The sequence below is a fragment of the Prorops nasuta genome, unplaced genomic scaffold (genome assembly GCF_024137725.1).
Source record: "Prorops nasuta isolate Cenicafe-Biocafe unplaced genomic scaffold, Cenicafe_Pnas_1.2 PNAS00015, whole genome shotgun sequence".
NCBI classification, from domain to species: domain Eukaryota; kingdom Metazoa; phylum Arthropoda; class Insecta; order Hymenoptera; family Bethylidae; genus Prorops; species Prorops nasuta.
Window position 1 is genome coordinate 1,845,302 of NW_027116812.1, and position 12,301 is coordinate 1,857,602.

The 12,301-nt window shown below is 32.6% G+C and overlaps 2 protein-coding genes across 4 annotated transcripts; both read right to left on the reverse strand.

The window, feature by feature from the left end:
• Positions 1-360: 360 nt before the first annotated feature.
• Positions 361-8,541, reverse strand: me31B (ATP-dependent RNA helicase me31b). The gene is made up of 8 exons (XM_066736804.1): positions 8,244-8,541; positions 6,792-6,952; positions 6,518-6,724; positions 6,205-6,376; positions 5,977-6,127; positions 5,699-5,894; positions 5,434-5,604; positions 361-5,320 (listed from the first exon to the last, which is right to left on the reverse strand). Exons 2-8 carry the CDS (start codon positions 6,924-6,926, stop codon positions 5,024-5,026), a joined length of 1,329 nt encoding a protein of 442 aa, XP_066592901.1. The 5' UTR covers positions 6,927-6,952; positions 8,244-8,541; the 3' UTR covers positions 361-5,023.
• A 1,462-nt stretch (positions 8,542-10,003) lies between these two features.
• LOC136779016 (odorant receptor Or2-like) lies at positions 10,004-11,827 on the reverse strand. 3 transcript variants are annotated; one of them, XM_066736291.1, is made up of 7 exons: positions 11,690-11,827; positions 11,502-11,622; positions 11,152-11,359; positions 10,913-11,038; positions 10,721-10,811; positions 10,513-10,649; positions 10,004-10,436 (listed from the first exon to the last, which is right to left on the reverse strand). In XM_066736291.1, exons 1-7 carry the CDS (start codon positions 11,765-11,767, stop codon positions 10,247-10,249), a joined length of 951 nt encoding a protein of 316 aa, XP_066592388.1. In that variant the 5' UTR covers positions 11,768-11,827; the 3' UTR covers positions 10,004-10,246. The 3 variants fall into 3 exon arrangements, with proteins under 3 accessions (XP_066592388.1, XP_066592389.1, XP_066592386.1); XM_066736292.1 differs by having other exon boundaries at positions 10,513-10,586; positions 11,152-11,413; XM_066736289.1 differs by having other exon boundaries at positions 11,152-11,413.
• Between the last annotated feature and the right edge of the window lie 474 nt (positions 11,828-12,301).

Sequence of the window (12,301 nt, forward strand, 5' to 3'; positions counted from 1 at the left end):
AACGGACTCACCACTACCGTGATTTCAACCCCTACTTCTCCCCCATTTCACCCCCTCCCCCTTCTCTCCCTACTCCTGCGATCGAATAACACTAGCCCCCTACTCCACTCCACCCTAAAATCTCGAACCTCCGCCACAATAACCCTCGACTATCGAATCTCGAAACAGACCCTTCCTCGTCGTTTATAACTTTACGCTTCTGCTTCAACACTCTTACATCAGTTTGACTTTACCACACAGTACTGAGGAGTCTGATCCCTTGAATCTATCTGGCTGCTCCTCGTGTCCATTCGACCACTTCTGGCTCCTCTGAAAAAAAGAAAACTTTGGAATTTAATAGGTGAAATGAAACACTCGACGTATCATACTGAGCCGGAATTTTTATTTCAATGAACGAGTGTTCGCTCCTATTTCGTTCTTTTGACAAATAATTGCGATACATGCGCCAAAATATTCGATAGTAGAGGGAAAGGGAGCGGAGAGCTGAGGGTGGATAGGGCGAGAGAAATAGAGAGTTAGTAGAGGGTAAGGGTCGAGGAGAGACAGAGAGAAAGTGAGAAAGAGAGAGAGATATATATATAGAAGATTGGGTTTATGTTGGTAAAATAAAAAATAAACAAAATGTATTTTCCTTTACGATGAACACAAACCCATCTTTTGACAAATTTCAGGAAAAAAATAGCAATCTAGTCTGTATAGAATTTCCAATTCTTTGTTTAGGCGCATACACGGGATAGGTCGCTCTGTAACATTATTCATATAAAATCAATGAGAAAAGCACGAGTGCTTCGATCTTAATGAATAGTAACTGAAATCACAAGATATACGATAAGAAAACGGTCATACAAATTGTCCTTCACTGTGTCAACTCAGTAATACTCTAAAATCATTAATTTACTCTCTTCGATCATTCACCATTTTTTAGTACAGATGAGAATTTCCACACATAGATTGTCATAGGAAAAATGTCATCAGTGAAGTACGCCTTGCAATTTACATTTGGTTTCTTATTTCTTGATAAACAGCACTATTAATTTCTGTCGGATGTTTTCTTAAACGCTTAAATTATACACGTGTGGAGCTTTATTTCGAATATAAGCCAAGTAATCTATTTCTATAATTTCATAGTATATACCAATTTTCCGATATAAGAAACTTAAAACAATTTGGTAAGACTGACCACGTGTATAAACGGATTATAATATCCACTTTCATTTTTTTTTTTTTTTTAATTAAATTTTTTATATTTTTCCCCTTTGCAGAGATCTACTCCAATAAAAGAATCAGGTTGCGCACACACCTGCGAATTTGTTCTAAAAGAATTTCATGAACTATTCATTAGAATTGAATTAGATGAACTATTTTTAACTTAATTTAGGGGGAAAAAACATCTTTGTGCGCAACTGATAACATTGATCATTTTGTTAGATCAATACGAAAATTTGGCAAAGGTGGCAGAAAGTGATAGTCTTTTTCTGTCCATCCTTTACGATGTACGATGGAAAGTGTACAGATTGACAAATTGTTTCACAAGTTTAACCTATTCCAAATACAGATGAGAACCATATACTGTCAAGATACATCATTTCACTCTAAATCTCACGCGACTTGCGCATGCACTTGCTTAACAATTGTACTTTTTTTCTTACACAAGGATATAATTTCATACCCAGATGTAAATACATTTCTTTCGAAGTTTAGATTCAATTCACGACCAATACAGAGAAGCAGGAGTTACACTGACCAGCTTAGGAGGCCTATCAGAGCGAAAACTTCAAGTAGTTTGCGTAATGACGGTGAATATTTTTTCTCGAAGATGTCTGATTTAATTTCTAATTTCGTATTACGTGCTTGATTGTCAAAGTTAACAATGACAGAGGGAAGTCCATCGCTTCTCTGTAATCTTTTCGCGAATTGTCACTATTCTATAATGTTTTTCAATAGTTCTAATTCTATCGATCAATGAAATCCTATATTTTACATGAAATTTGATATTTTTCAAAGAGCTATGACATACGTATTAGAATCCCACCAAATTATGTAAAACTTTAGCACATTGTATTATCCTCATTTGGTTCAATTTTCCTGAATTAGCTCTTTGAAAAATACAAAAATTTCATGCTGGCCTGTTGATGGACGTTGACAAGAAAATAAAGCTAAGAATAATACGATCTTCAGTTTATAAGACGGTAACAAAAAAATACTCGCAACATAAGCATTTGTAGACAGATATATATATGCACAAATATTTCGATATAGATATACCACGATGCGACAATAATTTTTGGATGAGAGTATCACGAATAGTTTTATGTTATAATTTGGAAAATATCGCATCGTTTTTTTTTTTTTTTTGAAGAAATTATAAAGACAAATTTAGATAGTTTCTTGTGCAAGCATACATTTCTCACACAATCTGATAAAGTATGGTAAGACCAAGAAAAAATAACCGTTTTTCAGATAATTTAGTGAAAAAACATTGGCAAACAAGGATAAATCTCACTTAAAAAAGGATGTTTAAGCTACATCAAAAGAGCTTAAATCTTAACACGGATAGAATGTATCCTCAAAAATGACTGCCAATCTTATTCAAACAGAGATATTACTGCTGAAAGATATTGATGAATCTCACGCAGATCGTACTATTGTACAAGTCTTCGGAAAATCATCTTTTTCTTTCACACAAATGCATCAAAGTTACAATTCTTGTGTTATCAGCAAGCCTATGCATAGCATGGCTAAAAAGATTTTGTAACATTAACCAATTTTTTAGATTTCTTTTCGCAAAATTTGAATATAGTAATTCATAATGTTTCTCAGACTGCTAATAAAGATATATATATATATATGTATATACATACATATATATGCATGTATGCATGTTTATATTACAGTAATATTTGCAAATCCGAAACATTACATACATATCAAATCATCGTTTTTTTTATGGCGTAGAAAAAGCGGTTTTCAATGCATCCAATCTATAACTAATTTTACCACAATACAAAGCATACTTTTATATTAAAATCTCTCAGGTTTTTTCCAGATTCAACGGTACAAAATGGATTGCATGACAAGCAACAAATTACTTTAATAATATCTATTATACAACAGATTGAAAAAAAAAACTTTGTTGTCCAGTTTGTCATGTAAAATGGTCCATGCGGGTAACACTGTTTTCCAAAATGATCATTTTCATCTGTGTTGGACAGTGAAAAAAAGAAGACCGTGTATAAAAACATGGTTCAATAAACTGCGATCACAATTATATTTGTACCGTTGTTCCAGTAACACATCCCTCACTCAAATGCATTCTAAACCGCTTTCAACTATATATACAAATATTTCATAACGAAACCTTTTGTCCAGTCTCAAATACGAAACATTTTACTAGCGCCTAATTGCATACAAATTTCCTTCCGTAATCCTATGTCATTTCAGCTGGTGGCTAATAATAATAATAATTCTTCAATAATATAACAATAATAATTCGTACTTGATTCAGACTAAAATGAATTTAAATATTTTTTAAAGTTCAATGCACGTTTAATAGGGTCAGATTAGCAACAGGAGAAAGGACTCTATACCAAGTGATTCAAGAACAATTGGGCAGTTTTTCAGAGTTCGTAGGATCTTAAAAATGTATAGTATTGGTAATTAAAAGAGTCAAAGATATCTTGTCTCCACCAAGTTGCCTCTCTTGAGTTTTTTTTTGTTCGAGTGCTGTTCTGTGCAATCATGTATCACATACATGTTAATGTCCTTTATGCACACGAAGCATCACAGCATTATGCGTATCCGCTACAGCTTTTTCAACTATAGATTCTCGATTACAATATGTACAAAATCAGCAACCTTGTTAACTGCTCAACTGCTCATGATCAAATTTTTGCGTTTATAATTCGACCGATACAAATCAATTATAGTCTCCAATATTAATCAATACCACCAGCTTGTGTTTTTTATAAAAATAATTATATAAAACTAGTCAATTTTACAACTTCTGACTCTCAATCACAACAATAATGCAAAAAATCCAATTCAGTGTAAAAAAAAGATTTTTTAAAAGCAACTGAGAAAAAAAATATCATTAGTTTTTTGTTTGTTTATATAGTGATTTGAATTTCAGAGTTGTACAATAGCATTGACAGACGCAAAATCAAGCCACGATCAACATTAGAAGATACATTTAGATTTTAAGATTGCATGGTTATTTGGTGACAGTATATTATACATATATATATATATATGTATATGCACACAGTTATACACATATATATAATTATGTAATATATGTGCACACGTGCGGTGGTGCAAAAAGGAACAGGTGTATGAAATAAGGGTAACTCTGTTGTTTGATGGACCAAAATGATCAAAAGTTTAATTTTCGACTTCAATGGACGATGATTGATGTATTCTTTTGCAAGATGGTATTTTTCTTGCTTTCGCGATTAAGAAAAAGAACCAAATACCGGGAGTATGAAGAAGCATTTGTATAAACGTTTACTAATAAAATGACGCTGAATACTTTCATGTTATATTTACAGTAATGACAAAATGCAATGATTAATCATGTTACCACGTCGCGTATTTCTTCATACATTGTGATTTTGATAATGGCTTGACCCTGGCTTACTTTTAATCTATGTACATTTAAATGTAATTATGTACAAAGAATGACTCGTACTGGCATTAATATCACGTCAGTCTAAGTTCATAATTTCATGCTCAGTACGTGCTATTTACAAGTATTTCATTCCTCTCATTGCTCTAAAGGATGGTAATTACAGCTTTCGTCTTTTTCTATACGAACCACTTTTTTGTCATCTAAATTGCTGTAGCACTGCTTGTTTTTAAACACCATTGAAAACCTCTATCGAGTCTCTCCTGAATTAAGTAACATTTCACTTTATGTGAGTCAAAGGCATTTAATTTCAGCCTCGTACATCACAGTCACCATTTCTTCGCACTTTATTGTTTTTGTTTGAGCGCATAAAAGCTTCGTTTCGTTTGCATTTCGAAACTACTTAGACACATTACCCTCTTCCATACTATTATTGTCTTCTGGTCTCGCTACGTACAAACTGGGATCTATAACCTTTGGAATAGGCTTTATTTCGGTTCCCAGCTCTTGCTCAATACGATGCAAGTTGAAACGATCCTCGTATGTGATTAGGTTAATGGCTATACCTAAATGGCCAAATCTTCCAGAACGGCCAATACGATGCAGGTACGTCTCGGCCATTTTTGGAAAATCAAAATTGATGACAACATTCACCGCTTGCACATCAATACCTCGAGTAAAGAGATCACTGCTCACCTGTTAAACATTCATATATTGTTGAGTTTCATCATTAATCTACTGTTCAATATTTAAGTTGCTCATTAGCCTCTTTTAATATAATTATTTCACATTTCAATAAATTAACTTACCAAATTACGGCATAATCCAGCTCTAAAATCGTGGAATACACGATTTCGGTGCACCTGTGCCATTTTTGCGTGAATATAATAGCAGCAGTATCCAAGATCTGTTATCTTCTTCGCCAGCAGCTCAACGCGTTGTGTTGAATTGCAAAAGATTATACTTTGCGTTATTTGTAGCTAAAATTAAATTAATCAAATATATAAGTGTAAATTCTGTTAGCTAATCAAATAACTCCTAATTTAAGTACATGTTTAATAATATATTTCTTACTTTTGAAAATAGTGTGTTAAGGCAGTGAACTTTCTGACGCTCTTGTACAAAGGCATAATACTGCGTCACTCCTTTTAATGTCAGTTCGTCCATCAGGTTGATTTCGTATGGGTCTCTTAAATGCTTCTCCATGAACTGCTTGACTGTCAGAGGAAATGTGGCAGAATACAATAATATTTGACGTTCTTGTGGTAATCTAAAAACATTTAGACAAACAATAGATATTTTATCACTCTTTGATAGTAAGTATTTAAATATATATTCTTAATGAAATATACCTAGAAATCACATGATCCAGCATTCCCTTAAAATCTTGCGAAAGAAGCTTATCTGCTTCATCCAATACTAAAATCTTGCAGTGGTCCATATTGGCAACTTTTTTGTCCATAAGATCAAGCATTCTTCCTGGTGTTGCTATTATTACTTGGACTATAATAACAAAGAAATAATGATATATCTTTATAAAGGCATAAATAAACTTAATAATATTGAAAGTTCATATTAACCTTTTTGATAAATCCTCATAATATCCTCTCGTAAATTAGTTCCTCCAGTAGTTACCATAACTTTTATGTCCATGTGTTTTGCAAGTTCAATACAAATTTGTGACGTCTGTAATGCCAGTTCTCTTGTTGGTACAATCACAAGTGCTTGAATAACATCCTTTCTTGCATCAACCTAATGTAATAAATATAAAATACTATTTGAATATTTGAATTCAATCATTATAACATCAATAACATTATGCAAATACATCATAAATAGTAAGAGTTGATAGTACTTAGATTGGTATACGCAATTATAATAGAAGTAATATACCTGCTCCAACACTGGGATAGAGTATGCACCGGTTTTGCCCGTACCATTTTTAGCTCTAGCTAAAATATCCTTGCCTGAGAGGGCAATAGGAATACTTGCTTCTTGAATTGGCGATGGTTTATCCCATCCTTTCTCAAAAATTCCCATAAGCAGCTCTCGTTTCAAGCAAAATTCTTCAAACTCATTACCACGGGTGTCAGTAACATCCTATATACAATTTATTCAATAGTAAGTAAAAGTTCATTTCCCTGTAAGGGTTAAATAATATACTTACACTCGTTTTAACACGTTTGTCTTTCGGTGGAATCTTTAGTTTGGCTTTCCAACCTACATCGTCCATTTTATCCAATTCCGATTTGTTACTCAAAGAACTTAGCATGTGATTAGAACTTAAAGTTTCAGTCATCATGTTGGAAACAGTTTATTGGCTTGTTACTATTAAACACAAATTAAGAAATTATATCACACGCTCATGTTAACCATTTTATAATTAACATTAAAAATTTATCATTTTTATCAGTTGTATCAATAAATTGTAAAAAATAATAATGAAAAAGTTATATCAAATTTTGCTTTAATATTAATTAGTAATTAAATTTAATATATTTCCATTACTTAATCAACATTAAAATTCTTGGGGCAATTATAGTGAGATAAGTAACTGTAAACTAAACATTTTAATTTTATAATAGTGAAACAGATAAGTAATCTGATAAATTATTTAAAGTTCAAGTATACAACAATCATAACCATTGAACTGTTATACTTTTGAAGTTTTACTCAGACCTTTTATAAAATTAGGTAAATGTAAGAAGTATTCTATGTTTCTTAATATACCAAGATCAAAAGTAATTAATTTTTCCAGGTATAAAGCTACCAACTTGGAGCAGCTCACAATAATCACTTAAGGATAAAGGTGACCTATTGTAGCTTAATTAGATGTGAATTTGTATAGACTTAGTTTACCATAATAAATCAACCTATATTCCACTATGGTTTTTATATATTTATCTTTATAAGAAGGATGTGCCAAAAGCAATTGAGATTACAAAGCCAAAATATGTTTATGAGAAAATTAATCTATTTTATAATAAGGAAAGAATAAAATTTAAAGAAACTTATGAAATATTGGTGCAAAAATTTATGCATTAAAGTTTACTTAATAGTTAAAAAGTTATTGAACAAACAGTATAAAATTATCTAATCCTATAAATGAGAAACTTCCTGTTTGAAGCCTTCAAATTTATATTATTAAAATGTAACAGTTATATATTACTTTTATTCAAACAATTATATATCATGCGATTATGAAATTACGATTAAGATCAATAATTAAATGTTTTAAGTAAATCTTATATGTTAAGGAACTAAGTCGTAATGAAACTAAGATTACGAACGATACTTGAATATTTTAAGTAACTTTATTAGTTAAAGCAATCAGCTAAACATAAAACTGGTATTAAAGAATTGAGAAAGTTGAGAGAATACCATCCAGATACAACGAGGAGAACGTTAGCACTACTTTTGAATCTACCTAATGGGTAAACCGAAAAATAGAACGGCACAAAGCAATTACTAAGAGAATTGGACAAGGTATAAAAGCTCTAATGTAGACTTTCGGGAATACAATTTTTTCATAAAGTACTGAAAAAGAACGTAAATGTTTATAATGGAGCAAAAGATATTTAAGGGAGATCGAAGTATTAATTCGGGCGGAACATCTTACCTTGAAATGGATGGATATCGATGCTTTAGCAGAGTACCCGACGAAGAAACAACACGCCAAAATGGCCGTTCCAATGTCAAGCTTGTACAATATTTTCAGCGGGTAAGGCCGCGGTCTTTCCGTCGAAAAAATAACTAGATCTTTACTGGGAAAGCAAATCACGTTATTCGCGGCACTATTCTACGTCCTGTTAAATCTTTACAATTACAACTAACGCACTGCGTCAAATGCGGGCGACAATTATTACAGTGTATTACTCGTTATCCGTGCACGACGTATGTCTATGTCATGAAAGAGTAAAAACTCAGAGATCTGTTTAACCGTTATTTCCTGATGTTATTGCGCATCAGTATTGCGCATTCAAGTCAATCATCAAAAAACAGCAGCGCTACGAACGCCAAGCCGGTCAACTTGCGAAACTGCGAAAACAGCGCCAGCAGCGCCTTCACAATGATGCGGTAAAATTTGATTTGAATTAAACATTGTCAGTTAATTGGGTATCATAACATATAAATACATTTACTTTGGATAGAATGTGATTTAAATGTTTCCTCCTACTTCGTTTTAGCTCCAACTAATACAAGATTCATTTGAACTTTTTAACATAAAACAAACGGAACGTTCTCAGGCATTCTTAGTTGTCATTTCGATTCGTTGTCAATATCGATACCATTCTTACCGACCACACACATATGCATGCACAATCGGGGATGACATCATAAGGGTGGCAGTAGCCAGTACTGCCCAGTACTGGGCCAGTAGCCTGGTAGAAGCATGTAGAGGACAGGTCGAGAGCAACGTGTGTCAATTGTAATTAATCCTTCCGGTTACTTTATTAAAGGGATGGACCGGTAGAAGCGTAAAGCTTACTACACATAAAATTGCCAAGCGCTACTTTAGACCCTCCGCATACGCTTTCCGTAAATCACTTAAACTAAGGATTGGTGCACACATGAATTACTATATATAATATACATGCCAAGGGCTGTGTATGCATTGTCCGTACCTTCTTACGCGCCATCTCCACGTGGTGTAATTTACGTTAATACAAGCAGCACCATAATTTCTCAGACACATAACTTAGAAAATTATAAAGAAAACTGAAATTAAGATAATGTTATAGAAAGTTCTTGAAACGAACAACTACAATATTAAATGAAAAATATAACATTCCATTTAAAAAGCTTAATGTGACCTACGCATAAGCTTTATGAAGCGCGATTCTCGCTGAATATTATTTAACCTATGAAAGTATATTTGAAAATTATTAAACTGATGTCCATAAAATTATATTCTGCGCGATGCTTAGTTTTGAAAATATTATAGGTTTTCAGACTTAGTTCCATCCTGTATAATCTTTCTAGATTAAAAAGTTTTTTCTTCTTTAAAAAAAAAGTCTAAAAAAATGGTTATTTACACCAGATGTGCCTCTCTTACGTTTAAGTGATTACGGGAATCAAATTGCACAACGTAAGATTTCGCTTAAAATAAATGTAAGGTATTAAAAGTTGTTTTGTGTTCCCTTAGCCTAAATTAACATTTGTAATTTCTTTTTTTCAAGGGAATATTTTGGAATAAATAAATCTGTTAGACGAATGCAAAATAAAAATAAATCAACACTTTTAAATAATTAATGGATTTAAAAATTATGTCTTTTACGATTACATAATGCAATGATAGTTCTAGGTTTTAATTGATGTTATAACTGGAACGACGTATATACATAAGGGGAAAGATTCGTGAAACGCTTAAAGGTTTTTTTTCTTTTTATTGCATCTTACATTGTATGCTGATTTTCTTAATATACGTAAAGCTGCTATACGAATGTCTACGTCTATTGTTGATTAGGTACAAATTGTTTTTACTAACTCTTATCGGTATTACTTACATACTTCAGCTACCGTGATCCAATAGCCAGTTGCTTTGCCAACGTTTGGCCGTTAAAAAAATCAGTATTGTCGAACGGCTTTTATTGCATCCAACTCCTCTTAAAGCTAGCCATTTCAACTGTCCTGAATGGACAGCATTATTGTGCAATATGACAAACAAGTACGAGTTACCTTACTGAAGAGCTCAATATTCATAGTAAACACTTTCGCAACAACAAATCCAGTAGGCTGTACACCTCTCATCATCAATATCATCAGCAGTTTTTTCGACTTTTCTGAAAGCTCGTACCATTTGCTCCTGGAGCTAAAATAGCAGTAATTTGATTAGTTTGAAAACAGAAATATCAATGTACGATGCTTAGTGTGTGAAAAGAGCTTACGCCGCCATATTAACGGAAATACTGTGATCGAGTAATAACTGACCAGGGAAACAATAAAAAAATATCCTGCCAGACTGGACAAAATATAACGAACCATATTTAATAAGTTGATTAGAATCACCGATGCTTATAACGAACTGCGTTGTATGTACATGGAACAAAAATCGATTGATAAAATGATTGACATCCGGTAGATCGATAAACTAACCTTAAAAGCTGCAGCACTCGCTAGAAACACTCCAAATGCAATATCAGTGAAGAAGGCTGCATTAAACACGGAGTTTAAGCGTTCTGCGTATCTCATATATGAAAAAAATTGAAAGTAGGGAAATAGCCGACGAGAAGATAAAGAGTAAAGCAAAAAACTCAACGATAGATCGGTAAGGAGAAGTAAACTTACTTAATGTTTTCTGAATGTAATTTGATACAGTTTTTCAAGTATAGGTAAGTAGTTTCATCTTCAACTGTATTATCCGGTAATAATCTTTTATGTTTCATATTCTTTTTTAAATTCTCCAACCTATGACTGAAAATAAAATGTATGAATTGTATTGCTGGTCTTTTTTTTTGCTACCTATACACTGTCCAAATAAAAATCAACAGTAAAATAGTTGTGCTTATGTGGTTGTGTTTACTCACTTCAACACAGCAAACAATCCACAAGAATGAAGCATAAGTGTCATATACAAAGAATCAACTGTCAACAACAAATGAGTGGCGCATACAACACCGTACCATTCCATTGTTACGATGAGAAAAAAATTATTCTCGGTACGAACATAAAAATCTCCTGGAAATATTAGTACACGAGGCCTGGATTCATTCAGAGGTAAAATAAGATCCATTGCTGGAGCAACATAAGACATGAGATAGTAGCATATTACCACAATATAAATACTACCTAAAAATTATATTTCCCCAGATTCATCACAATATGAACTTTTCCGTTCTTTAAAATTTGTTATATGTAAGAAGCTCAACAAATTTACCAGAATATAAAAACGTTACTTGTTTGGCCTTTTCAGCATATCTCTTAATAATTGATAATTCAGATTCTTCACAGTCAAAATATTCCCAATCACGTTGTAATTTGTCCAATAGTATTTTTATCTACGTTAATATAATCCGGTTAAATATACCTTAGATATTAATGACTATGAAAATAAAAGCCTCTCACCTTTTTAACGTTTTTAAACAAAATAATTCCTTTGCAGAAGCCAATGATTGCTCCATTCAACAAAGGTAAGCATGCCATGATAACATCAATATCTTTCAAATTCTTTAACAGCACAATTATCTATTAAGAAAAAATATATGTGTAACATTTTTGTTAATGCAACAAGCAAGACACTGTTTCGGCCAAAATTTTGTAACTAAACACTTAACCTCGGGTAAAAGTATGAAGATGATAGTTCCACTTAAAAAGAACATGCGCAGTGGGATATAAGTGTAACTGTTCTGGTGGGGCCATGCTCCGCAGAGAATGAGAAATGTTTTTTGCAGCTTGTAATAGGAATTATCAAAGAAGTCCATTGTTAGTGGCTGGCGACTAAAAAGCTCTCAACGATTCACTAGGTATTAGTACATTCGAGCAGAGGCGACTTATTCGTTAAAGATTCCGTTAGGCTGGATATATCTTATTTCTCAGCAAAAGGAATATTCGATGAAGGGGTTATAGCATCATTTTCAAAACGATAATTATCGGTACCTTAAGGCGTATTACTATATATGCGATTTCCAGTCGTAAATCCAAAGAGAATGGCTAAAATCTTTTTACAACAAGAAAAAA

Coding starts and splice junctions, on each gene's coding strand:
- me31B (XM_066736804.1), bottom strand. CDS start 6,926: ATGATGACTGAAACTTTAAGTTCTAATCACATGCTAAGTTCTTTGAGT. Junction 6,377..6,517: donor CTATCCCAGTGTTGGAGCAG/GTATATTACTTC, acceptor TTATTACATTAG/GTTGATGCAAGAAAGGATGT. Junction 5,321..5,433: donor CTGGATTATGCCGTAATTTG/GTAAGTTAATTT, acceptor AATGTTTAACAG/GTGAGCAGTGATCTCTTTAC.
- LOC136779016 (XM_066736289.1), bottom strand. CDS start 11,767: ATGGCATGCTTACCTTTGTTGAATGGAGCAATCATTGGCTTCTGCAAA. Junction 11,623..11,689: donor TGTTTAAAAACGTTAAAAAG/GTGAGAGGCTTT, acceptor ATATTAACGTAG/ATAAAAATACTATTGGACAA. Junction 11,414..11,501: donor AGTAACGTTTTTATATTCTG/GTAAATTTGTTG, acceptor TATAATTTTTAG/GTAGTATTTATATTGTGGTA.